This window comes from Entelurus aequoreus, linkage group LG21, assembly GCF_033978785.1.
Source record: "Entelurus aequoreus isolate RoL-2023_Sb linkage group LG21, RoL_Eaeq_v1.1, whole genome shotgun sequence".
Lineage (NCBI taxonomy): Eukaryota > Metazoa > Chordata > Actinopteri > Syngnathiformes > Syngnathidae > Entelurus > Entelurus aequoreus.
In genome coordinates, this window is record NC_084751.1 from 49,614,171 (window position 1) to 49,637,504 (window position 23,334).

At 40.3% G+C, this 23,334-nt stretch overlaps 2 protein-coding genes across 6 annotated transcripts in view; one reads left to right on the forward strand and one right to left on the reverse strand.

The window, feature by feature from the left end:
- The window catches only part of LOC133638802 (anthrax toxin receptor 2-like), a 47,064-nt gene extending 41,720 nt beyond the window's left edge, over positions 1-5,344 (reverse strand). For 2 of the 5 annotated variants that reach the window (XM_062031771.1, XM_062031769.1), the window contains exons 1-2: positions 5,045-5,344; positions 1,179-1,250 (exon numbers count right to left, since the gene is read on the reverse strand). In XM_062031771.1, coding sequence (XP_061887755.1) covers positions 1,179-1,250; positions 5,045-5,172 — 200 coding nt within the window. In that variant the 5' untranslated portion in view covers positions 5,173-5,344. Of the gene's footprint in view, positions 1-596; positions 1,071-1,178; positions 1,251-4,407; positions 4,676-4,898; positions 4,975-5,044 lie in introns of those variants that run through there. The other 3 variants (XM_062031770.1, XM_062031772.1, XM_062031773.1) reach the window with 3 other exon arrangements.
- A 6,804-nt stretch (positions 5,345-12,148) lies between these two features.
- LOC133639109 (progestin and adipoQ receptor family member 3-like) lies at positions 12,149-23,216 on the forward strand. Its single transcript, XM_062032253.1, has 7 exons — positions 12,149-12,316; positions 14,425-14,646; positions 15,982-16,144; positions 19,292-19,447; positions 19,526-19,723; positions 19,895-19,985; positions 22,681-23,216. Exons 2-7 carry the CDS (start codon positions 14,459-14,461, stop codon positions 22,815-22,817), a joined length of 933 nt encoding a protein of 310 aa, XP_061888237.1. The 5' UTR covers positions 12,149-12,316; positions 14,425-14,458; the 3' UTR covers positions 22,818-23,216.
- The last annotated feature ends 118 nt before the right edge of the window (positions 23,217-23,334 follow it).

A 23,334-nucleotide genomic window follows, 5' to 3' on the forward strand; every position in this document is an offset into this window, starting at 1 on the left:
CATTCATAGTTTTGATGTGACAATCTACAATGTAAATAGTCATGGAAATAAAGATTGAATGAGGAGAAGGTGTGTCCAAACTTTTGGACTGTACTGTACAAGTTTTGTTCAAATATTAAGTAGCTTTGACCTAAATTGGAATGCTTTATGTCACAATCTGCCTTGACTGGTCAGACTGTGAATATTGTTTTGTGTTAGTTTCAGTGTCAGCCTCTTTTTGTACTTGTGCTTCCCCTTTATTTCTACTCCTAATTTATAGTTTTACATTTTGAAAAACAATTAATTGTTACAATGTTTTTTAATGTATTTATTTAATTTTTAAAAAGGATGTTTGTTCTGTCCTAGTAGGACATCCCATGACATGAGAAAACAGCCAACCGAGACATTTCCATCCATTTGTACAATAACTAATAAACACACCTCTTCATGTGTTCATCAATCACAATGTGGATTGATTGGTTTGAATAAATCCTAACTCCACATCCTACCAAGACATTTGGACTACTCAGATGATTTGCTTGGTTGGGGTCTGTAGGGCATGACTGTGTCTTGGTACACAAAGTAAGGTGTGTGATGATGTTAAGAAGCTCACTGACCTCAAGTCCTTCAAACACTAAAGCCCAACGACACAGATGGTAAGTCAACAGGACCTCCCAGGTGCAACTTCAATTACACTAAATACTGAGGCTCAACACACACACACACACACACACACACACAGAGAAAAAAAACAATATACAATGTAAAGCAAAAATATGTGGTTCTTCTGAAGACACCGCCCCCCAAATCGTCACAATTTACAGTGTAGCAAAAAAATAAAAAAGTAAAATAGACAAGTCCCACTTTGTAAGAGTGATGTTGTCCACATACATTATTTAACCATGAAAATAACTTTACAATCCACTACAGCATTTCCAGCTTCACCTGCTAGGGTCAGCACCACCTTCCACATCTGTCATGTGCTTCTAAATAGAAAGCTGCTAAATATATCACACACACTCTCTCTCCACCATTAACCACATGGGGGTTGGAACTGTCCATATTAGTCTTGCCCTACTGAAGTTGTTTTACCATTTCTATTTGTGTTGTACTTTCAAGTCCAATAAAAGCACTTTGTTTTGAACAGATGGGACATAGAAGTATTGAGTGTGCAGGTTAGGAATTCCACAATCACCTACCTGACAAACTTTTTGGTGAGCTGCTCCACAAAGCCATAGATCTCATGCCAGTGTGCCGACACGCTGCCCGACCTGCACACACCACAATGTCCATCAACTTTATAATCATTTGTCCTGATGTTCAATATTACAAGCAGCATTTCATTGTTCTACCATACCAGTGGTGGGCCAGCAACACCTTCTCTGCTGGCCTAACAACCACAAATCATCATCATAATTAAAGATACAATTATTTTTATTTTTAATTCCCCTAAATATGTAAAAGTATTCATATTGTCTTCATGTCATATTATGCTCCTTCCACTGCTGTGGTTTTTACTTTATAGAGTTTGTATCCAATCAGAATTCAGCTAGCTTATGTTGCCATGCTGTACCAAATCTGCCTTCACAATCAACAATGTGTGTGCACTGTAAGTGGACGGACACATACAGTTGATAGACAGTTGCCATAGCCAATCAGATCAGGAGTTGTTGTCAGTAAGGTCTTCTAGATGGCCTCACCTTCAACGTGACATTTACGCATCCTGTGAATGGATACTCACCAGGACCGTTAGCGGAGGAATTTGAGAGCACATACAGTTGATAGACAGTTGTGATAGCCAATCTGATCAGGAGTTGTTGTCAGTAGCCTATCTAGGTAGTCTGATGTTAAAGAGACTGTGATTGGATACTCACTTGTCACTCCAAAGTGAGTATCCATTCACAAGTTGCAATTTAGCAGGAAGTGTTGCACCGTAGCCATACCGGGCTAGCAGAGCAGGAGAACAAATCGTTGATTAGGTGGCAGTTATATATTTGCAAGGCCATTTTCAAGAAGGATATTTAAAGAGAAACTACATCTTGTGAGACCATGTCAGCCAACCCCGGAAGCTAGCTCAGCTGTTCTGGCGATGAAATGCCAGATTGTAAATAATGTAAATAATTCAATGTGATTATCTTGTGTGATGACTGTATTATGATGATAGTATATATGATAGTATATATCTGTATCATGAATCAATTTAAGTGGACCCCGACTTAAACAAGTTGAAAAACTTATTCGGGTGTTACCATTTAGTGGTCAATTGTACGGAATATGTACTTCACTGTGCAACCTACTAATAAAAGTCTCAATCAATCAATGCTCGCCATTTCCACTGGAATGAAGCGACTACGAGGGTACCACTGGCTTATACGGCGTTGAATAGGTTCTAATTGTGAGTTCAATTATTTTATTTTTTCACTTTTAATATATTTATTGCCATTTTTATTTTGACAGTACCACATAAGATATGTTTTAATTGCATATGCGGGTTAATTGGTTTTTAAACGCGCCAGAAAATAACCGGTTTTGTACACTGTTGAAGTGGTTCAATCCCCAGTAGTGTGTAAATGTGTTTGTGTATAGTATTTCTCCAGCAATGGTCATGTGGTGACATCATGATGCTATTTTGAGAGGTAATCATTGAAGTCATCACTGAAGGCCTAGGTGGGAAACTCACGGCCCACCACTGTGTTATATACACTGTTTAAATAATATGCAGTGTAAACTACCAACACAATCACAATATAGTACAGTATGCATATTGTCTGTGTCAACCAAAACCATACTTGCCAACCTTGAGACCTCCGATTCCGGGAGGTGGGGGGTAGGGGATGTGGGGTGGGGCGTGGTTAAGAGGCGAGGAGTATATTTACAGCTAGAATTCACCAACTGAGTATTTCATATATATATATATATATATATATATATATATATATATATATATATATATATATATATATATATATATATATATATATATATGAAATACTTGACTTTCAGTGAATTCTGGCTATATATATTTATTTCATTATACATATAAATAAAAGAAATACTTGAATTTCAGTGCTCCGGAGGCTATCCAGTAGATGGCAGTATTGTCCTGTTTAAGAGTGTCACAACATTGCTGTTTACGGCAGACGAACTGCTTTACGGTAGACGAAAACGTGACGTGTGTTGTGTGTTGTTACCGCGCTGGGAGGACGATAATGAAAGTGCCTAACAATAAACCCACATAAGAAACCAAGAACTCACCCTTCATCATTCTACAGTTATAACATGATTGGGCAGGCACGCTGTTTATATCGTAGGAAAGCGGATGTGAAAACAGACTGTCCCCACTCAGGTCCGCATTGAGCTGGAGGGGGCGTGGCCTCCAGCTCCGGCTGAATTCCGGGAGTTTATCGGGAGAGGCGCTGAATTCCGGGAGTCTCCCGGTAAAACCGGGAGGGTTGGCAAGTATGAGTCCAAAACTGACAATTCTGACATTTTTGATGCAACTCCAGCATTGGATTCTGCAGGTGTACCTAACGCTTTGGTCAGGTATTATGGGTGAGGGCGGACCTACGTCACTTCCGCCTACCAATCCCCTAGCAACCGGGAATTGGTTGAAAACAAAGCAGCTCACAGCGAACACAGCATTGACAGAAAAAGCATTTAACGAGCGTTGTGGCTTGGAAGTCGGCGTTAAATCCTTCATTTACGCATTTTTACTTATTCGATTATCGTGTGGAAAAAACGAAAATGTATTATTTGCGTCAGACTCGTCTCAGTGAACTTTAAAGCTTCTCAGGCTTAGCTTAGCTTGCTAGTTAGCTTAGCCTGCGCGCTACTAAGAAAGAGACGCGGAAGTTATCAACAACAAGATCAAGTGTTAGTGTATAAAATATTGAGAGATTTGAGGGCTACATGTATTGAATGGCAACATGAAAATTATAGGCTTTATTGGTTTTTAAAAACCCAACTGTTAAGTGCAAATTTAAACGAAACCGGTTTTCGAAAATAACTAGCTAGGCTATAGACTATATAGTATATTACTTAACTTAATCCTCTTCTTCTCGGATGGGAAATAAGGCTTCGACGCCATTCATCTCGCTGCTGTGCTAGTCTCTGTGCCTCGCCCCATGTAAGCTTCATCTCTTTCAGCTCCCCTTCAACTGTTCTTCGCCAGGTGTTCTTTGGCCGCCCTGGCTTACGTTTTCCCGGTGGTGTCCATCTTAACGCTGCCTTTGGTATCCTCTCGTTGTCCGCTTTTCCAAAATAGCTAGCTAGGCTATAGACTATATAGTATATACCGCATGTTATTTTTGTACAACAACAACTTCAGCTGTCGAACGTTATAAGGTACAAATTCAACAAGTACAACATTAGCACGGACGTATAGCCAAGTTGTGGTTAAGAAGGTGGATTTTTGTTCCTTATATTTACCAGAAACGAAGTGATCCGAACACACGACCCGGGACTTTGGGGGACTCCAGTGAGAACCGTCCTCGTTTTCCCGGTGTAAAGCTGCGAGCCATTTGTCTCGTCTCTGTGGGCTTTTATCACGCTTTGGCAGAACAAAATACAACCTTGGTTTTCCCTGTTTCCAGTTGTGGTTAGCACAACCAAAAACAACACAGTTTTTCGGCATTTTGGAAGCAGAATGACGGGTTTAACCAGCGTAGGTCGACAGGTTAAAGAGTAATGGCGACGGTTTGTTTTCAACGCCAGTCTGGTGGCTATGGCTCGAAGAACCCGTATGTAGCTCAGTTGCCCGGATGTCGGCGCTCACCCATTGACAGTTTGCTGCAGGTTGTCTATAGTCAAATGAGGGCTGCAGCTGAATATACAATTGAAATACACATAAATGACTGTTAATTTCACATAAAACATGAAGTAAGGTCACAATTGCAAACACAAAGTTACAATACACCGACATTGTGCAGCTACTTCAGAGAACACTTTGTCGAGATGCGTGCAATTGTTGTGCAGCTGCAAGTTGCAGTGCAGCAGCAAGTCAAACACAACCATACATGGACACTGACTGAGCAGCCTGGACGCGCAACTTTCAAGTCATCCTCACCTGTCCAACACAAAATAAACATCGAATGCACCATTGCAGGACTCGTCGTCAATGTCCGTCAACGTTGGCTTCACCAAAACAATTATTATTAATAAAATCAATGGGCAGCAGATCCATAAACGACCCATAATCCGACACACAACCGAGTGTTCTCCTCACGATCAAATGTTTTCTTGGTATGAATCCATCATCTTCATTGTGGGCTTCATGTTCGCCAGTGGTGCGTTCAAGTGCCTCACATCTCATACACCGACAGCACCGCCCGCTCTGGATGTCAAAGTTAAAGCCCCAGTGGTGCGTTCAAGTGCCTCACATCTCATACACCGACAGCACCGCCCTCTCTGGATTTCAAAGTTAAAGCCCCAGTGGTGCGTTCAAGTGCCTCACATCTCATACACCGACAGCACCGCCCTCTCTGGATTTCAAAGTTAAAGCCCCCCTGCTATTCAACGTTACAATAAAACTCGATTTTCATCATTTTATTGTTGCAGGTTCTGCCCACAAACACACAGACAACATTAAGTACATATGCACAATTATATGATGTGCTCATATGCATTTATTTGTGTACGTGTGTGTGTGTGTGTGCGTGTGTGTGTGTGCGTGTGTGCGTGTGCGCGTGTACAAAAACAAAACAAACATGTACTTTCTTTTATTTTGAAATATATTACACTCACATCAGTACATTACATTTCCTGTTTGTTGTAAAAATGTGACTTGACTGTTGAGTGCTGAAACAGCTGACACTATTACCAACATAAAGGGTGACTGAGTGGGACACAAACTATGCAAAGACACTATTATCAACATAAAGGGTGACTGAGTGGGACACCAACTATGCAAAGACACTATTATCAACATAAAGGGTGACTGAGTGGGACACCAACTATGCAAAGACACTATTACCAACATAAAGGGTGACTGAGTGGGACACCAACTATGCAAAGACACTATTATCAACATAAAGGGTGACTGAGTGGGACACCAACTATGCAAAGACACTATTATCAACATAAAGGGTGACTGAGTGGGACACAAACTATGCAAAGACACTATTATCAACATAAAGGGTGACTGAGTGGGACACCAACTATGCAAAGACACTATTATCAACATAAAGGGTGACTGAGTGGGACACAAACTATGCAAAGACACTATTATCAACATAAAGGGTGACTGAGTGGGACACAAACTATGCAAAGACACTATTATCAACATAAAGGGTGACTGAGTGGGACACCAACTATGCAAAGACACTATTATCAACATAAAGGGTGACTGAGTGGGACACAAACTATGCAAAGACACTATTACCAACATAAAGGGTGACTGAGTGGGACACCAACTATGCAAAGACACTATTATCAACATAAAGGGTGACTGAGTGGGACACAAACTATGCAAAGACACTATTACCAACATAAAGGGTGACTGAGTGGGACACCAACTATGCAAAGACACTATTATCAACATAAAGGGTGACTGAGTGGGACACCAACTATGCAAAGACACTATTATCAACATAAAGGGTGACTGAGTGGGACACAAACTATGCAAAGACACTATTACCAACATAAAGGGTGACTGAGTGGGACACCAACTATGCAAAGACACTATTATCAACATAAAGGGTGACTGAGTGGGACACAAACTATGCAAAGACACTATTATCAACATAAAGGGTGACTGAGTGGGACACCAACTATGCAAAGACACTATTATCAACATAAAGGGTGACTGAGTGGGACACAAACTATGCAAAGACACTATTACCAACATAAAGGGTGACTGAGTGGGACACCAACTATGCAAAGACACTATTATCAACATAAAGGGTGACTGAGTGGGACACAAACTATGCAAAGACACTATTACCAACATAAAGGGTGACTGAGTGGGACACCAACTATGCAAAGACACTATTATCAACATAAAGGGTGACTGAGTGGGACACAAACTATGCAAAGACACTATTACCAACATAAAGGGTGACTGAGTGGGACACCAACTATGCAAAGACACTATTATCAACATAAAGGGTGACTGAGTGGGACACAAACTATGCAAAGACACTATCATCAACATAAAGGGTGACTGAGTGGGACACAAACTATGCAAAGACACTATTATCAACATGAAGGGTGACTGAGTGGGACACAAACTATGCAAAGACACTATCATCAACATAAAGGGTGACTGAGTGGGACACAAACTATGCAAAGACACTATTATTAACATAAAGGGTGACTGAGTGGGACACAAACTATGCAAAGACACTATTATCAACATAAAGGGTGACTGAGTGGGACACAAACTATGCAAAGACACTATTATCAACATAAAGGGTGACTGAGTGGGACACAAACTATGCAAAGACACTATTACCAACAAAAAGGGTGACTGAGTGGGACACAAACTATGCAAAGACACTATTATCAACATAAAGGGTGACTGAGTGGGACACCAACTATGCAAAGACACTATTATCAACATAAAGGGTGACTGAGTGGGACACCAACTATGCAAAGACACTATTATCAACATAAAGGGTGACTGAGTGGGACACCAACTATGCAAAGACACTATTATCAACATAAAGGGTGACTGAGTGGGACACAAACTATGCAAAGACACTATTACCAACATAAAGGGTGACTGAGTGGGACACCAACTATGCAAAGACACTATTATCAACATAAAGGGTGACTGAGTGGGACACAAACTATGCAAAGACACTATCATCAACATAAAGGGTGACTGAGTGGGACACAAACTATGCAAAGACACTATTACCAACAAAAAGGGTGACTGAGTGGGACACAAACTATGCAAAGACACTATTATCAACATAAAGGGTGACTGAGTGGGACACCAACTATGCAAAGACACTATTATCAACATAAAGGGTGACTGAGTGGGACACAAACTATGCAAAGACACTATTATCAACATAAAGGGTGACTGAGTGGGACACAAACTATGCAAAGACACTATTATCAACATAAAGGGTGACTGAGTGGGACACCAACTATGCAAAGACACTATCATCAACATAAAGGGTGACTGAGTGGGACACAAACTATGCAAAGACACTATTATCAACATAAAGGGTGACTGAGTGGGACACAAACTATGCAAAGACACTATCATCAACATAAAGGGTGACTGAGTGGGACACAAACTATGCAAAGACACTATTATCAACATAAAGGGTGACTGAGTGGGACACCAACTATGCAAAGACACTATTATCAACATAAAGGGTGACTGAGTGGGACACAAACTATGCAAAGACACTATTATCAACATAAAGGGTGACTGAGTGGGACACAAACTATGCAAAGACACTATTATCAACATAAAGGGTGACTGAGTGGGACACCAACTATGCAAAGACACTATCATCAACATAAAGGGTGACTGAGTGGGACACAAACTATGCAAAGACACTATTATCAACATAAAGGGTGACTGAGTGGGACACCAACTATGCAAAGACACTATCATCAACATAAAGGGTGACTGAGTGGGACACAAACTATGCAAAGACACTATTATCAACATAAAGGGTGACTGAGTGGGACACCAACTATGCAAAGCCTGGACGAGCACCTGTCGTGGCAGATGACTATAATTATCCTTTGGAATGAAACTTAGTGATTAGAATGTTCTTGATGAAACAGCACTTGAATTTCAGTTGATATGTAAGACACTGCAAAGTCTGCAGGACAAAGAAATACAAATAGATCCAGATGGAAAGAAAAGGAGCAAAAGTAGCATTTAGTTGTATTGAGTCATGACAAGTAAATCCAGTGTTCCTCTCCAGAGATACGCTGACTAGATTCGTTGTGGGAAGCATTTATGTTAACGTGAGCTCTATAATAAATGGACATAATGTTAACGTGAGCTCTATAATAAATGGACATAATGTTAACGTGAGCTCTATAATAAATGGACATAATGTTAACGTGAGCTCTATAATAAATGGACATAATGTTAACGTGAGCTCTATAATAAATGGACATAATGTTAACGTGAGCTCTATAATAAATGGACATAATGTTAACGTGAGCTCTATAATAAATGGACATAATGTTAACGTGAGCTCTATAATAAATGGACATAATGTTAACGTGAGCTCTATAATAAATGGACATAATGTTAACGTGAGCTCTATAATAAATGGACATAATGTTAACGTGAGCTCTATGATAAATGGACATAATGTTAACGTGAGCTCTATAATAAATGGACATAATGTTAACGTGAGCTCTATAATAAATGTACATAATGTTAACGTGAGCTCTATAATAAATGGACATAATGTTAACGTGAGCTCTATAATAAATGGACATAATGAGGTCTCCTCTCAACACCATGAGGACATGGCGTGTAGAATCATGTCATTTGTAGGCTCCCCCTTGGAGACGTGTGTTATTGATCTGTGTTTAGTTTGTGGGTGTAACGTTACGCTGCTGGCCCCAACCTCCTGCTCTCCCCTCTTTTCTTCCAACTCATGTCCACCCAGGGCCCCAGAGGGTATGCATAAGCGTGTCCATGCACACACTGAAAGGGCGGAACATTATGTGCAGCCAAAATACATTACAATAACTTAACACTATTGGACAAAAAAGTGGTTCAGTGCATTTTTGTTGTGTTAGTAGAATGTAATCTCATTTAGCAGGTTTACTGGAATGAAACCCAGCCTTGACAAACATCATTTAATTGTCAAATGTTTGTATGTTCTTAACTGGTTTGACCTGGGGGCTAACCTAGGAGGGTGGGACACACTCAAATATTATTACTGAAGTAGTAACCTTACTTTTGATTATATGGAATAATTATATCTAACCTACTTACAGTTACAACCTTGTCAAATGATATGAAACCATGTGTTAATCACAAATGTTGTTATTTATATCACACAAGAACCTTAAACTTAGGTCAAGATGATTAGAACAATTATTGCTAAGCTAATATATATACTGCAAAAGAAGAAATTCATAAATAACTGACAAAAAATCATTTACATACACAACTATGTTTATAAAACAAATACACTAGACTAGTGGTTGTCAAACTTCTTTTCACTAAGTTTCACCTCAGAAAACACTTGGCTTTCCAAGTAGTGTAGTAGACCTAAGTATTCATTAAGTACCACCATCATGTAGTGTAGTAGACCTAAGTATTCATTAAGTACCACCATCATGTAGTGTAGTAGACCTAAGTATTCATTAAGTACCACCATAATGTAGTGTAGTAGACCTAAGTATTCATTAAGTACCACCATAATGTAGTGTAGTAGACCTAAGTATTCATTAATTACCACCATAATGACAACATTAAATACAGTAGTGTAGTAGACCTAAGTATTCATTAAGTACCACCATGATGACATCATTAAATACAGTAGTGTAGTAGACCTAAGTATTCATTAAGTACCACCATGATGACATCATTAAATACAGTAGTGTAGTAGACCTAAGTATTCATTAAGTACCACCATAATGACAACATTAAATACAGTAGTGTAGTAGACCTAAGTATTCATTAAGTACCATCATAATGACAACATTAAATACAGTAGTGTAGTAGACCTAAGTATTCATTAAGTACCACCATAATGACAACATTAAATACAGTAGCGTAGTAGGCCTAAGTATTCATTAAGTACCATCATAATGACAACATTAAATACAGTAGCGTAGTAGACCTAAGTATTCATTAAGTACCACCATAATCATCAACATTACACTAAAGTAGCATAGTAGACCTAAGTATTTAATAAGTACCACCATAATCATCAACATTACACTAAAGTAGCATAGTAGACCTAAGTATTTAATAAGTACCACCATAATCATCAACATTACACTAAAGTAGCATAGTAGACCTAAGTATTTAATAAGTACCACCATAATCATCAACATTACACTAAAGTAGCATAGTAGACCTAAGTATTCATTAAGTACCACCATAATCATCAACATTACACTAAAGTAGCATAGTAGACCTAAGTATTTAATAAGTACCACCATAATCATCAACATCAAAATACAGTAGCGTAGTTGGCCTAAATAATCATTAAAAACAAGGCAGAGGTTTTAATGATGAATATTTTTGGCCACTGTAACATTACACACAGTTTGAATAGTAACACTGTTTTTGAATATCTAATGAAGTGATTCTCTGGCATACCACTAGTTGGAGCTCACGTATCACGAGTGGTACAGTTTGAGAGTCACTGAGATCAACTGAATTAATATTGAATATGTTTCTTAACTAAACTTCCAATACAATTAAAGTGCAAATGAAATACAGCTTCAGCACTTTAGTGTACTTAACACAATTCTGTATGACTTTAGCTCCACACTTCTTCTGTTTGTTGGATGTTTCCATTACTGCCACAAGTGGTGGACAAGTGTATTACAATGAAGTCCGGCTGCACAGCTGCCAAAGACCTACTGTATCTTCTAAGATACGCTGTTGTAGCTCAGTGATTGTGTGTACTTGCTATGCAGGCTCTTTCCTTCATTACATTTCTACTATTGAGTTTCCTATTTTCAAACACAGTCTTAATGTTCCAACTGTGTCATACACGGTACTTGCTAAATAAAACCTCTGCCTTGTTTAATGACTACTTAGGCCTACTATGCTACTGTCTTGGTACTTAGAAAGCCAAAGGTTCTTGGTAAAAAATACAATAAAAAGTTTAAGAGCCACTGTTCTAACATATAGAACATGATTGTAGTGGACTAAAATATGTTTTAAGTTTTCCAAAGATATAATAATTAAAATCATATTCAAGACAGTTAGATCGTATTTTAAATATTAAAGATATATTTTCAATTATAATTCTGTTTCTTTGCTGATTGGCTGGGATAAATCACATGGTGGCACTGTAGTGTCCTCTAAAGATGATTATTGTCTATTTGACGCAGTGCATCCTAATAAATGAATAGAATAAGGTTTTATCTTTATTTCAAAAGGTCAATTGTCGTCGATGACTTGCAGTTTTTCTAGTTAGCAGAAGAGTGTGGATGTGCACTGACGGACTTTGGCCACTAGATGGCAGCAGAGCTCATTCTTTACTATGAATAGCAAACAAACAGGCTTTGTAATTGTTGCCGAGGTATTGTGTCGGTGGTGTATTATCGAACAAACATGCCGCATGTGTGCAACTAACTGGACATGTGAAGCCACGGAGGCATGGCTGGATGCGCCGAACAACAAGAAGAGCGACATTGGGACTCCTAAGATTAAAGATTAACGGTCAGTGAGTTTTAGCTGCCCGACATGATGCCTGTTAGTCTCTGTTAGCATCCTGCTAACTAGTGCTACTATGTCTTTCTCTTCTTCTTACATATGTCTTTATAGTGCTACTATGTATTCCTCTTCTTCTTACATATGTCTTTATAGTGCTACTATGTATTCCTCTTCTTCTTACATATGTCTTTATAGTGCTACTATGTCTTCTTCTTACATATATCTTTATAGTGCAACTATATCTTCTTCTTACATATGTCTTTATAGTGCAACTATATCTCCTTCTTACATATGTCTTTATAGTGCAACTATATCTCCTTCTTACATATGTCTTTATAGTGCAACTATGTCTTCTTCTTCTTCTTACATATGTCTTTATAGTGCAACTATATCTTCTTCTTACATATGTCTTTATAGTGCAACTATATCTTCTTCTTGTCCTCCAACTGTCTGTTGTAATAAGGCTCAGATAGAAAATATAAACATTTTAATTCTGTCACAAGCTGCTTGATGTTCTAATGATTCATCAAACTATGTTGACTTTGTGTGCTTCTTTCTCACATTTGTCTCATTAATGCCTTCCTACATCATTAGAGGTAGTTGTATACTAAATCATCTTACATCATTAGGGGTAGTTGTATACTAAATCATTATTAATGCCTTCCTACATTAATAGAGGTAGTTGTATACTAAATCATTATTAATGCCTTCCTACATCATTAGGGGTAGTTGTATACTAAATCATTATTAATGCCTTCCTACATTAATAGAGGTAGTTATATACTAAATCATTATTAATGCCTTCCTACATCATTAGGGGTAGTTGTATACTAAATCATTATTAATGCCTTCCTACATCATTAGGGGTAGTTGTATACTACATCATTATTAATGCCTTCCTACATTAATAGAGGTAGTTGTATACTAAATCATTATTAATGCCTTCCTACATCATTAGGGGTAGTTGTATACTAAATCATTATTAATGCCTTCCTACATCATTAGAGGTATTTGTATACTAAATCATTATTAATGCCTTCCTACATTAATAGAGGTAGTTGTATACTAAATCATTATTAATGCCTTCCTACATTAATAGAGGTAGTTGTATACTAAATCATTATTAATGCCTTCCTACATCATTAGAGGTAGTTGTATACTAAATCATTATTAATGCCTTCCTACATTAATAGAGGTAGTTGTATACTAAATCATTATTAATGCCTTCCTACATCATAAGGGGTAGTTGTATACTAAATCATTATTAATGCCTTCCTACATTAATAGAGGTAGTTGTATACTAAATCATTATTAATGCCTTCCTACATTAATAGAGGTAGTTGTATACTAAATCATTATTAATGCCTTCCTACATCATTAGAGGTATTTGTATACTAAATCATTATTAATGCCTTCCTACATTAATAGAGGTAGTTGTATACTAAATCATTATTAATGCCTTCCTACATTAATAGAGGTAGTTGTATACTAAATCGTTATTAATGCCTTCCTACATCATTAGAGGTAGTTGTATACTAAATCATTATTAATGCCTTCCTACATTAATAGAGGTAGTTGTATACTAAATCATTATTAATGCCTTCCTACATCATAAGGGGTAGTTGTATACTAAATCATTATTAATGCCTTCCTACATTAATAGAGGTAGTTGTATACTAAATCATTATTAATGCCTTCCTACATTAATAGAGGTAGTTGTATACTAAATCATTATTAATGCCTTCCTACATCATTAGAGGTAGTTGTATACTAAATCATTATTAATGCCTTCCTACATTAATAGAGGTAGTTGTATACTAAATCATTATTAATGCCTTCCTACATTAATAGAGGTAGTTGTATACTAAATCATTATTAATGCCTTCCTACATCATAAGGGGTAGTTGTATACTAAATCATTATTAATGATTAATGCCTTCCTACATCATCAAGTGGTTGAATAGTCAATCATTGACAAATGTGCAATCGTGCATTTGACCATTTAATTTAAAACATAGAATGATGTTCTTCACTACTATACAACAATAGTGCAGCAGCAGCTAATTGCCACTAGAAAATGATGAAGTATAATCTTATAAACTTACTTTTTTCAGTTCCCTTTGTGGCGGTGGAGACGCTGGGCAGAAGATGGCGTTGAAGATGCCCAAGAAGACAGCTCACTACATGGAGCTGGGCAGCAAGCAGCAGTGGCCAGTCCTCAGTCCACAGAGGATCAGACTCTACACTTACCAACAAATCCCCCTCTTCCTTCGAGAGAACCCCTTCATCACAGACGGCTACCGAGCACACCTGCCTTCCAAACTCTGCCTGAAGAGGTGACACTTCTGCTTCAAGGCTTTGTGGCGCTGCTTGTGTGTGTGTCGCTGCTTGTGTGTGTGTCGCTGCTTGTTTGTGTGTCGCTGCTTGTTTGTGTCGCTGCTTGTTTGTGTGTCGCTGCTTGTTTGTGTGTCGCTGCTTGTTTGTGTCGCTGCTTGTTTGTGTCGCTGCTTGTTTGTGTGTCGCTGCTTGTTTGTGTGTCGCTGCTTGTTTGTGTGTCGCTGCTTGTTTGTGTGTCGCTGCTTGTTTGTGTGTCGCTGCTTGTTTGTGTCGCTGCTTGTTTGTGTCGCTGCTTGTTTGTGTGTCGCTGCTTGTTTGTGTGTCGCTGCTTGTTTGTGTGTCGCTGCTTGTTTGTGTGTCGCTGCTTGTTTGTGTCGCTGCTTGTTTGTGTCGCTGCTTGTTTGTGTCGCTGCTTGTTTGTGTGTCGCTGCTTGTTTGTGTGTCGCTGCTTGTTTGTGTCGCTGCTTGTTTGTGTCGCTGCTTGTTTGTGTCGCTGCTTGTTTGTGTGTCGCTGCTTGTTTGTGTGTCGCTGCTTGTTTGTGTTGCTGCTTGTTTGTGTGTCGCTGCTTGTTTGTGTGTCGCTGCTTGTTTGTGTGTCGCTGCTTGTTTGTGTGTCGCTGCTTGTTTGTGTCGCTGCTTTTTTGTGTGTCGCTGCTTGTTTGTGTGTCGCTGCTTGTTTGTGTGTCGCTGCTTGTTTGTGTGTCGCTGTGATAAACTTGATCGTGTCTTTCCAGTATTTGTGTCATGTCTCATGTCTAATGATAAACTTGACTGTGTCTTTCCAGTATTTGTCTGATGTCTAATGATAAACTTGACTGTGTCTTTCCAGTATTTGTCTGATGTCTAATGTCTAATGATAAACTTGACTGTGTCTTTCCAGTATTTGTGTCATGTCTAATGATAACGTTGACTGTGTCTTTCCAGTATTTGTCTGATGTCTAATGTCTAATGATAAACTTGACCGTGTCTTTCCAGTATTTGTGTCATGTCTAATGATAAACTTGACTGTGTCTTTCCAGTATTTGTGTCATGTCTAATGATAAACTTGACTGTGTCTTTCCAGTATTTGTGTCATGTCTAATGATAAACTTGACCGTGTCTTTCCAGTATTTGTGTCATGTCTAATGATAAACTTGACTGTGTCTTTCCAGTATTTGTGTCATGTCTAATGATAAACTTGACTGTGTCTTTCCAGTATTTGTGTCATGTCTAATGATAAACTTGACTGTGTCTTTCCAGTATTTGTGTCATGTCTAATGATAACGTTGACTGTGTCTTTCCAGTATTTGTCTGATGTCTAATGTCTAATGATAAACTTGACCGTGTCTTTCCAGTATTTGTGTCATGTCTAATGAGACGGTGAATATTTGGACCCACCTGTTGGGGTTCATTCTCTTCTTCTCCCTTGGAGTCAACGACTTCAAATCAGTGTTGCCGGCCTCGGGAGCTAACCAGGAGGACTATGTCATCTACACTATAGGACTGTTTTGCTTCCAGGTAACATATCAACATGCACACTTTAGGTTAAAGTGGCTTGGACAGTCAGGGTCAGGCTCCACTGTCTTATTTGCTCAAATGTTGGCCTTATTCAACTGCAAAGATTATTACACTTCCTGGCATAAAAACATAATTTAGATATCTTTCACAAAATAAAAATGTTATTATTTATTTGGCAAATGGTAAACTGAAACAACTAAGTAAACTTGTTCCAAATATATAAACCATAGATATGCATATTTTAAATGACTTCTTTTGGCCTTAAAACAGCTTGCAAAATGTACGTTTTCTGTTCAGGAATGCAATTAAATAACTCTTAATTTCACAAAAATAATCATGTGCTTCACTACTTATTTATTCCAACATCATTTTGGTTAGAATGTCTACATTCTGGTGGAGGAAAAGAATTACAAAAACAAAAATGTATTCTAATTATTTGGTAGGGATTTCAATCTTGTATGTATGTTGGATGTATGATGTATGTATGTTGTATGTATGTTGGATGTATGTTGGACGTATGTATGTTGGATGTACGATGTATGTATGTTGGATGTATGTTGGATGTATGTGTGTTGGATGTATGTATGTTGTATGTATGTTGGATGTATGTATGTTGGATGTATGTATGCATGTATGTTGGATGTATGTATGTTGGATGTATGTATGTTGTATGTATGTTGGATGTATGTATGTTGGATGTATGTATGTATGTATGTTGGATGTATGATGTATGTATGTTGGATGTATGTATGTTGGATGTATGTATGTATGTATGTTGGATGTATGATGTATGTATGTTGGATGTATGTGCAATGAATACACATTTGCTCTTCATAATTAAAAATACTTTTAAAACATCAATTCCAGAAAATTATGAATTGATTCAGAATCTGATTATAATAAGAATTGCGATTCAGGTGTGAATCGATTGTTTCCCAGCACCCCGAATATTTCGGTTAGGACTGCACGATTTTGACCAAAAATGCAATCCATTAATTTCACAATGTTAGAAAACACTAATCCTGAAATGCTAAACAAACATCATACAAATATTTAAAGACAAATCTTTGTGTCTTTTTCCATTATTTCTATCAACATTTTCTCCTTTTCTCCTTACTTTGTGCATTTTGCTCTGGTTTTCCATTTTTTAATGGGGTTTTTTCCATGTAAATTGTGCCACAGATCCGTAGTTCCCCAAATGGCAGCCAGGACACACTTTGAACATCTCAGGTTTTCAGATTGTATACGTCTTGCCAAAACCCCCAATAGGGTGTGTTTTTGATACATCATGATTATTACGGTAAATCACTTGCTTGAAATAACTTCAAACATTTTTTGAAATGTTATTGTCAGAATCTCATCTACGTACACAAACATGTTTTAGTTAAAACAGCTCATTTATTTGCTCAAAACTTGTTAACAGTATTATTTTAAGCTTTTCATTGGATGGCAAAAATATATTAGCATACCATACAGTGTATATTTTCTAATAGATGTATTGATCATTTGCCAGTACAATGAAGTTAATGTCATGATATGATTTGTATGGATATACTAAAACAAACCTACTGTGTAACCACCTTTGCTATGAGACGTCATAACAGAAGTTCATTACCTTCTGTTTCCTAAAACAGGTTCATTCAGTCCACCCCTGTCACCCAGGTGTGTAACCTGTCTGCCTTGCCTCTTAAATAGCTTTCATAGGAGTGTCGGCAGTTTGTGGATTGTACAGTAGTAGAACCAGTTTGACACACTCAAGTGGTCAGTTTGTGGATTGTACAGTAGTATAACCAGTTTGACACACTCAAGTGGTCAGTTTGTGGATTGTACAGTAGTAGAACCAGTTTGACACACTCAAGTGGTCAGTTTGTGGATTGTACAGTAGTAGAACCAGTTTGACACACTCAAGTGGTCAGTTTGTGGATTGTACAGTAGTAGAACCAGTTTGACACACTCAAGTGGTCAGTTTGTGGATTGTACAGTAGTAGAACCAGTTTGACACACTCAAGTGGTCAGTTTGTGGATTGTACAGTAGTAGAACCAGTTTGACACACTCAAGTGGTCAGTTTGTGGATTGTACAGTAGTAGAACCAGTTTGACACACTCAAGTGGTCAGTTTGTGGATTGTACAGTAGTAGAACCAGTTTGACACACTCAAGTGGTCAGTTTGTGGATTGTACAGTAGTAGAACCAGTTTGACACACTCAAGTGGTCAGTTTGTGGATTGTAACCGGCTTGACACACTCAAGTGGTCAGTTTGTGGATTGTACAGTAGTAGAACCAGTTTGACACACTCAAGTGGTCAGTTTGTGGATTGTACAGTAGTAGAACCAGTTTGACACACTCAAGTGGTTAGTTTGTGGATTGTACAGTAGTAGAACCAGTTTGACACACTCAAGTGGTCAGTTTGTGGATTGTACAGTAGTAGAACCAGTTTGACACACTCAAGTGGTCAGTTTGTGGATTGTACAGTAGTAGAACCGGCTTGACACACTCAAGTGGTCAGTTTGTGGATTGTAACCGGCTTGACACACTCAAGTGGTCAGTTTGTGGATTGTACAGTAGTAGAACCGGCTTGACACACTCAAGTGGTCAGTTTGTGGATTGTACAGTAGTAGAACCAGTTTGACACACTCAAGTGGTCAGTTTGTGGATTGTACAGTAGTAGAACCAGTTTGACACACTCAAGTGGTCAGTTTGTGGATTGTACAGTAGTAGAACCAGTTTGACACACTCAAGTGGTCAGTTTGTGGATTGTACAGTAGTAGAACCAGTTTGACACACTCAAGTGGTCAGTTTGTGGATTGTACAGTAGTAGAACCAGTTTGACACACTCAAGTGGTCAGTTTGTGGATTGTACAGTAGTAGAACCAGTTTGACACACTCAAGTGGTCAGTTTGTGGATTGTACAGTAGTAGAACCAGCTTGACACACTCAAGTGGTCAGTTTGTGGATTGTACAGTAGTAGAACCGGCTTGACACACTCAAGTGGTCAGCAGAGGGCAATAAGTACGTTTGTGCTTATTTGTATGATTTTGTTAAGTTGACTATATGACAAAAGTTACATGTCAGTGTATGAAATTGCACTGTGAGCATATCAACAAACATGTGTGGTTGTATTAGTAAAGGTTGTGTTTACCTTCCCAGGTGTGCATGTTGTGTTCTGTGGGTTATCATCTGTTCTCATGCCACCGGTCAGAGAAGACCAGTCGTCGCTGGTTGGCCTTGGACTACGCAGGAATTTGTGTTGGCATCTTGGGATGTTATGTGCCTGGACTCTTTTACGCCTTCTACTGCAACCTTGTAAGTCTTATTCTTCCTTCTTTATGCTGACAAGTCAACCAGCTCTCACAAAAGCCTTAAATGATCTTTGTTGGACAGTTTTGGCGGCAGGTCTACCTCATGACGGTGCTGTCCCTGCTCCTGGCAGTCTTCTGCACCCAGGTTCACCCACATTATCTCAGCAGGGACTGGCGCTGGATCAGGATGACCATCTTCTCCTGCATGGTTGGCATCAGTGTGGTTCCGGCGGCCCACTGGGTGTGGCTCAATGGGGGGTTTACCTCCTATATTGTTCAGGTCAGCAAATCATCTTCATGCCACATGAACTTTACCAAGACGTATGGATGTCCTGAGGGTAGCGTTACTTGTTTTTCTGTTTCCTGCTTCAAGTCATTAGTGAGTGACCAAGTCAACACACTTGGACTTGCCTATGTTTTACACAAACCTTGCATTTTCTTGTATGTACAGCACTTCTTTCCTCGAATGATCATCATGTACCTGATTGCTGGATCTGCCTTCTTATTCTACCTTACCAAGATCCCTGAGCGCTACTTCCCTGGTGAGTTTTCTCTCAGCGAGCAGATGATGCACTAACAAACAAGTCAGAGACGGTGGTAAGGTCACTAACAAACAAGTCAGAGACGGTGGTAAGGTCACTAACAAACAAGTCAGAGACGGTGGTAAGGTCACTAACAAAACAAGTCAGAGACGGTGGTAAGGTCACTAACAAACAAGTCAGAGAGGGTGGTGAGGTCACTAACAAACAAGTCAGAGACGGTGGTAAGGTCACTAACAAACAAGTCAGAGACGGTGGTAAGGTCACTAACAAACAAGTCAGAGAGGGTGGTGAGGTCACTAACAAACAAGTCAGAGACGGTGGTAAGGTCACTAACAAACAAGTCAGAGACGGTGGTAAGGTCATTAACAAACAAGTCAGAGACGGTGGTAAGGTCACTAACAAACAAAAACAAGTCAGAGACGGTGGTAAGGTCACTAACAAACAAGTCAGAGACGGTGGTAAGGTCACTAACAAACAAAAACAAGTCAGAGAGGGTGGTAAGGTCACTAACAAACAAGTCAGAGGCGGTGGTAAGGTCACTAACAAACAAGTCAGAGAGGGTAGTAAGGTCACTAACAAACAAGTCAGAGAGGGTGGTAAGGTCACTAACAAACAAGTCAGAGACGGTCAATGACACGACAATCATTTGGCCATGAAGCAAATATAAAACATGGAAAGTTGGAGTGTCCCGATACAACTTTTTAACTTCCTACACAATAGCAATATTGTAGCTTTGCATGTTCCCAATCACGCCTCTCCAGGTTTCACTGTCGTTGCCAACATGAGCGTTGAAGTCCCCCAGTAGGACCAGGGAATCACCCGGGCGAGCACTCTCCAGTACTCCCTCCAGTGTATCCAATAAGGGTGGCTACTCGGGTGGCTACCCGAAGGCGGAGGGAAGCTACCCTCTTGTCCACCGGGTTGAACTCCAAGGTGCAGGCTTTGAGCCGGGGGGGCAACAAGAATTCTACCCCAGCCCGTCGCCTCTCACTGCTGGCAACACCAGAGTGGAAGAGAGTCCAGCCCCTCTCCAGAGAACTGGTTCCAGAGCCCTTGCTGTGCGTTGAAGTGAGTCCGACTATATCTAGCCAGAACATCTCCACCTTGTGCACTAGCTCAGGCTCCTTCCCCCCCACCGAGGTGACGTTCCACGTCCCAAGTGCTAGCTTATGTAGCCGAGGATCGGACCACCAAGTGCCCTGCCTTCGGCTTCCGCCCAGCTCACACTGCATCCGACCTCTATGTCCCCTCCCATGAGTGGTGAGCCCATTAGAGGTGGGACCCACGTTGCCTCTTCAGGCTGTGCCTGGCCGGGCCCCATGGGGACAGGCCCGGCCATCAGACGCTCACTGTCGTGCCCCAACTCCGGGCCTGGCTCCAAAGGGGGTCCTGGTGACCCGCGTCCGGGTGAGGGAAATTGGAGTCTCGGTTTTTGTATTTCCATAGAAGTCTTCGAGCTGCTTTTTGTCTGGTCCCTCACCTAGTACCTGTTTGTCTTGGAGACCCTACCAGGGGGCATAGAGGCCCCCGGACAACATAGCTCCTAGGATCATTGGAGACACTACCAGGGGGCATAGAGGCCCCCGGACAACATAGCTCCTAGGATCATTGGAGACACTACCAGGGGGCATAGAGGCCCCCGGACAACATAGCTCCTAGGATCATTGGAGACACTACCAGGGGGCATAGAGGCCCCCGGACAACATAGCTCCTAGGATCATTGGAGACACTACCAGGGGGCATAGAGGCCCCCGGACAACATAGCTCCTAGGATCATTGGAGACATTACCAGGGGGCATAGAGGCCCCCGGACAACATAGCTCCTAGGATCATTGGAGACACTACCAGGGGGCATAGAGGCCCCCGGACAACATAGCTCCTAGGATCATTGGAGACATTACCAGGGGGCATAGAGGCCCCCGGACAACATAGCTCCTAGGATCATTGGAGACACTACCAGAGGGCATAGAGGCCCCCGGACAACATAGCTCCTAGGATCATTGGAGACACTACCAGAGGGCATAGAGGCCCCCGGACAACATAGCTCCTAGGATCATTGGAGACACTACCAGAGGGCATAGAGGCCCCCGGACAACATAGCTCCTAGGATCATTGGAGACACTACCAGGGGGCATAGAGGCCCCCCGGACAACATAGCTCCTAGGATCATTGGAGACACTACCAGGGGGCATAGAGGCCCCCGGACAACATAGCTCCTAGGATCATTGGAGACAACTACCAGAGGGCATAGAGGCCCCCGGACAACATAGCTCCTAGGATCATTGGAGACCCTACCAGAGGGCATAGAGGCCCCCGGACAACATAGCTCCTAGGATCATTGGAGACACTACCAGGGGGCATAGAGGCCCCCGGACAACATAGCTCCTAGGATCATTGGAGACCCTACCAGAGGGCATAGAGGCCCCCGGACAACATAGCTCCTAAACTCATTGGGACATGCAAACTCCTCTACCACCACAAGGTGGCATCTCAGAGAGCTTTATAATCATTTACCATGTAGACTGGCTCATAATAAGGTGAAATGCATCTGTTGTTGCCATGACAACCATAGACATGCTGTCTTCTAGCTAATAATGATCAATATTTCAACACCATGTTTCTTCATTGGCATGTTTTCACTCAGTCATTTGTCATTTTCACTCAGTCATCTGTCCTCAACATGTTCTCTTCCTAGGCCAGGTGAACTACATCGGTGCCAGTCACCAGGTGTGGCACATCCTGGTGGTTGTCATGTTCTACTGGTGGCATCAGACTGCAGTCGCCATCATGCAGTTCAGGCACAGCCAGGCCTGCTCCTCACAGACAAGATGATCAATCATGCAGTTCAGGCACAGCCAGGCCTGCTCCTCACAGACAAGATGATCAATCATGCAGCACAGCCAGGCCTGCTCCTCACAGACAAGATGATCAATCATGCAGTTCAGGCACAGCCAGGCCTGCTCCTCACAGACAAGATCAGGGGTCCCTAAACTTTTTGACTCGGGGGCCGCATTGGGTTAAAACAATTTGGCCGGGGGCCGGCTGGGCTGTATATATATATATATATACATTAGATATATATGTATATATACATAATATATATATTTTATATATATATATATATTAGATATATATAGCGCACTTTCGGCGTGCGCGATGATGTCATGTTATCAATGAGAAAATGCATTTTCAGACACTCTAATTTGCCTGAGCGTGTAGGAGACACCGCGAGTAGCAAGCGGTACAAAAGTGGATAAGAAAAGACAGAAAAAATAATATATATATATATTTTTTTTTTTATATTAATTTATTTATTTTTTTATACTTGGGACTTCCCGCGGGCCTGATT

Coding starts and splice junctions, on each gene's coding strand:
- LOC133639109 (XM_062032253.1), top strand. CDS start 14,459: ATGGCGTTGAAGATGCCCAAGAAGACAGCTCACTACATGGAGCTGGGC. Junction 16,145..19,291: donor TAGGACTGTTTTGCTTCCAG/GTAACATATCAA, acceptor TTACCTTCCCAG/GTGTGCATGTTGTGTTCTGT. Junction 19,724..19,894: donor TTACCTCCTATATTGTTCAG/GTCAGCAAATCA, acceptor TTGTATGTACAG/CACTTCTTTCCTCGAATGAT.